A 5,081-nucleotide genomic window follows, 5' to 3' on the forward strand; every position below is an offset into this window, starting at 1 on the left:
TTTGATAAGAACATATATACTGGAATGTCACGTTACATCCAATGTTTTTTTAATTGTATTATAAATAAAATTTTGAATAAAAAAAAAGAAGAAAACTCAAAAAAGAAATTTAAAACAAGCTAATTGCCTTCAGAAATCGGGGGGCGTTCCATCATTGGAGGTTTTTAAGAAGAGACTAGACAGTCACCTTTTTGAAATGGTACAGGTTCTTCTGCTTGAGCAGGGGGCTGGACTAGAAGACCTCCAAGGTCCCTTCCAACTTCTATTCTATTCTATTCTATTCTATTCCATTCTTTATAAAACTGCAGAGGTGTGGATGAATCTCTGAGATGCTCACTAAAGAAGCAGGATGAAGAAAAATATAATTCACTATTAAAAATGATTACTTCAAGAGATTGTATATTATTAGATGGAAGATGCTGTTAATGAAAAATTGGAGTCAAGAAAAGAGATGGTTAAAAGAATGAAAATAATAACCAAAAAATGAAAATGGAGCATCTGTACTCACTGCTAAACAATAGTCTATTTTATTGAATTGGGTAGCATTGAATCACTCGAGAAAAGCTGTCGGTGAGATCACATGTTCATTCATGTACTATATTTATAGCAGTTAATACAAGTGCATAATTGAGAGACTGATTAACTTAGGAATCCCGACCGATTGCTTTCCATTCGCAGTTATCCCTATAGATTTGTATTCTAAATCCAGAGTCTATCCCAGCAAAAAGCAACATAATGATTAAAGCCGAGGATGTGACTATAATCACCATAGCAAAATGGAGGCTCCCATCTTAACGATCTTTCAGTCTTAAGCCCCGCATATGGCGGCTTCCTATCTAAACCGGAAGCGTCGCTGGCTGGCAAACGTCGGTCGGAATGATTCGCAGCTTTTTCTTTTTCTTCGTGGGATAAAGAGGAAATGGACGAAACTGCAGTCAGGGACTCCCGTCATAAAGGTTCTATTCTGCCTTACTCGTGAGTATTGGTCACCCTTGAAACGTGCACGACGCTATGCGAATGAGGGCTTCAAAGCCCAGACAACAGGAGTCTTACTGTAATTGGGTAAAAGAACGAGAAGACATTTGTGGGATATTTCTTTTCTGCTGATGTTAGAAAGCCAGACTTCCCATCAGGGAAGCCTTGGTCAGAGCACAAATGAGAAATAGCCAAGCATCTTGCAATGATGTGTCAAATTTTTGAGCAATTTACCGCATCACGAAAGCAGGAATTGATGTTTTGAAGTAGCGCTCTGAATTCGCTGAAGCTGGGAGGGGCACCTGCTCTTGCATCAGATAACCGGTGGCGTGCGCCCAATCACCCTTAACATGTAACCCAAAGATCTTTTAAAATCTTGTGAAGTCTTTGGTGGGATGAGTGGATACTGAGTGTTTGGAAAAACACTTTAAAAACACACCGAACTGCACAAAAAGAGCATTAATAAGTTCCAATAAAGGAGAATATTTATAGCTCAGAGTTGACATGAGGAGTTTTTGGTGCTCTCTGAGCTTGGTTGTTTTCTTGCAGACGTTTCCTCATTACCCAAACTAGGTAACCATAAGTGATAATGATATTACCTAGTAATGAAATATTTGCCAGAAAACAACCAAAATCAAAGAGCACCAAGAACTCCATGTACGTTGCTGTTTTAAGTCACATATTCCCACACCATCAGGCTTCCTGGCATTTGAGACTTTAACTTTGCCAAATGATATTCTCAAAGTCAGCTTATGAGTCCTCACTGTTTATATATAAGATCCATCTAAACTTTCTGTCAGATCACAGATAATGCCCATCTGTCCATATTAAATGACCACAGAACAAGATCAGATCTGTTAAAAAAATTATGGCTCTGAAGCACAGATCTCTCTTGATCCTTCTGTGGGATATGGGATGCACCTACAGCAAATTATAGATCTTTCTCTCCCTCCCTCCCTCCCTCCCTCCTTAAAAAGTGTAATTATCACAGAATTGTTGTGCTACCATGGCAGAAGAACTAATTTTTATTCAATTTACTTGAAATCACTCAAAATATAGGGGACAGCTCTTCTATATCCATAAACTATAATTTAGCTTATATAAACTATTCTGAACACAGAATGGAATGGTTGTTTGTGATTCCTGGAATGTTAGCTGCATTTTCCTAGAATAGATGAATATTTAAATCTATTTTCATTGTGGTCCTATTATCAGCCCAGGAGGTGGCACTATGTTATGTACTTAAAGCATTTATGTTAACAATCATAGGATATGGCCAGTACAGTATATTAGTCAAAATAGTAAAGAAATTACCACATAGAAAAACATGAGGAATTCCTCTCATGTGTTGGGATGTCATTAAAAAAGTGGTCATCCCGGTGCAACACAATTGCAGCATAGAAAATGTGATATATAGAGCAGAATACATCAATATTTTATCCCAAACAGAGTTTGAAATTTCTTGAAAGTCTTGGTAGGTATCTATAGAACAAAGTTTTCCTTAAACAGATGCTCATGCTGCCATTCACTGGCAGCCCAACATTATTTACAAATTGGAGATATTGTTCAATTCTGCTGGGATGCCATCTATATTTTGGCATCAATATGGATTGATTATAAACAAAGATTATAAACAAGGATAAAAGCACTGCAAATCATGTGGAAGCTAATCTCTGGAGTAAGTACTGTAAAAGCAGTCCAGATACCAAGCCTGGTTAGTACTTGGAGAAAAGATCAAGGAATCCCAGGGCTGTAAATTATACTAGTAAGTAAAAATGCTTACTTACAGGTATGGAGCCACATAGGCATTAGCAACATGACTGAAGAGATTCTTTATGTTTACTAACTACATTTTTTAAAAATCTTTCTTAGGAATGTTACCGACATGTCTGCACATTCGTTACTGTGTGAGAGAATTTTTCTGGCTAAGGAGTTAATTAAAAGAGCAGAAGCTCTTTGCAGATCCCAAAAAGATGGCATAGAAGGTGGACCAAAACTCTGCAGTAAATTAAAGGCAGAACTAAAATTCTTGCAGAAGGTAGAAACTGGTAGAGTATGCATCAAAAAGTCTCATCTGCAGAGTACAAATCTCACTCATCTGCAAGCTGTCATTGAATCAGCGGAGAACTTGGAGGATATTGTTGGTGTTCTCCATGTTTTTACTTATAAAGACTCATTTGGTGAAAAACAAAATTTGGTGGTAGATATAGTTGCAAATAATGGACACACTTGGGTGAAAGCAGTTGGTCGGAAAGCTGAAGCTCTGCATAACATTTGGTTGGGTAGGGGCCAGTATAGTGACAAGAGCATTACTGAACAAGCAGAAGATTTCCTACAAGCAAGTTGTCAACAACCAGTACAATATTGCAGCCCGCACATTATTTTTGCTTTCTACAATGGTTTGCCCAGCCCGATAGCAGAAAGGCTAAAAGAGATGGGTATATCTGTGCGAGGGGATATTGTTGCTGTGAACCCATCAATGAAGTGTCTTAAAGAAGATCACTGCTTAGGTTCTAGTGAATCTGACGATGGAGATGAATGCTTTCAAGTGACTAAAGTAGATCGGGATACCTTAATAGCCAGTGTTGCATTTCCTACACTGTTGAAAGTAAATACATGCAATAGGGTTAATTTAGACATTACTTCTCTGATTACATATATTTCAGCCCTAAACTATGGAGGCTGTTACTTTATATTCAAAGAGAAAGTCTTAACTGAACAGGCCTTACAAGAGCGATGTGAGAGTGTTCTCCCACAACTGGAGGAATTCATGAAGGGCAAAGAATTGTTTGCTTGTGAATCTGCAATCAAGGATTTTCAGATTATTTTAGAAACTATAGGAGGTCCTGGAGAAAAATATAGAGCCACATTACTTATGGATAGAATCCATGTGATCCCAGATCAACCCTCTGAACGTGCCTTAAGATTAGTGCCTAGCTCTAAAATCAATAGCCGTTCTCTGATCATCTTTGGGACAGGAGATACTTTAAAGGCCATCACTATGACGGCAAACAGTGGCTTTGTTCGGGCAGCAGCAAATCAGGGAGAAAAGTTTAGTGTGTTTATTCATCAACCAAGGGCATTGACAGAAATCAAAGAAGCTTCTGCCATACCTTTAACAAAGCACTAAACTGGTTCCAAATACTTTATTTATACTATTTCTACCTGAAGAAATTTTAGAAATAAAATAGCCAAATGCATATAAATATTGACATAATGTGGACACAATTTATTCATTTCACTGAACCGAACTGAAAGAAACATAGGGCAGACATATTATGTTGTCCTTCACCTACTCATTTACAAATGTTTGTATAAATGTTATACAACTTTTTTTCTATGTTGCCAGAATGCTTCGACTTATGACAATGGAGCCCAAAATTTCTGTTGCTAACCAAGACAGTTCAGTGAATTTTGCCCTATTTTATGACCTTTCTTGCCACAGTTGCTAATTGAGTCATTGCAGTTAAGCTAGCAACACATTAAATAGATCTAACTTCCCCATTGACTTTGCTTGTTGGAGGTCACAGAAGATGATCACATGACTCCAGGACATTGCAACAGTCATAAATACATGCTAGTAGCTAAACATCTGTATTTTGATGATGTGGCCTTGGGGATACTGCAACAGTTGAAAAATGGTCATAAGTCATTTTTTTCAGTGCCGTTGTAACTTTGGTCACTAAATACATGGTTATAAGTCAAGGACTACCTGTATCAAGATTAAAAAGTTACTTTTGACTAGCTAACTTTAAGACTTTGAGGTTTAGCTTCTATTTAGCTGGAAGAATGAAGATTGGAACTCTATGTATAGATGACATGTAGCTAACTACACTTTGTTCAATAAGTGGACAAAACTTTAGTTCATTTGATAAAAAGGAGAGTGTGATCACTGTTAAGGTGACTTGTGAAATTGTAGTAAATGGGCAGAGGATTATGCCAACTGTATAATCTTTTTCTTAAATGAAATACTTTAAAACATCTTACGTGATGTTAGTAGCACGTGCTGCTGTTTTCAAAAAATAGTTTGACATTTATGTACCTAAAGCACTGTTGTACCATGTCACAAAGTAGCTAGTTTCTCCAAGTATTGAGCAATTTCACAC

General features: G+C 37.3%; 1 protein-coding gene across 1 annotated transcript; it reads left to right on the forward strand.

Moving 5' to 3' along the window:
- Window positions 1–911: 911 nt before the first annotated feature.
- On the forward strand, window positions 912–4,187 carry CUNH7orf25 (chromosome unknown C7orf25 homolog). Its single transcript, XM_015819357.1, has 2 exons — window positions 912–975; window positions 2,848–4,187. The coding sequence occupies exons 1-2, from the start codon at window positions 920–922 to the stop codon at window positions 4,103–4,105; spliced, it is 1,314 nt and encodes a 437-aa protein (XP_015674843.1). The 5' UTR covers window positions 912–919; the 3' UTR covers window positions 4,106–4,187.
- The last annotated feature ends 894 nt before the right edge of the window (window positions 4,188–5,081 follow it).

This window comes from Protobothrops mucrosquamatus, unplaced genomic scaffold, assembly GCF_001527695.2.
Source record: "Protobothrops mucrosquamatus isolate PMUCROS unplaced genomic scaffold, P.Mucros_1.0 scaffold905, whole genome shotgun sequence".
Taxonomy (NCBI): domain Eukaryota; kingdom Metazoa; phylum Chordata; class Lepidosauria; order Squamata; family Viperidae; genus Protobothrops; species Protobothrops mucrosquamatus.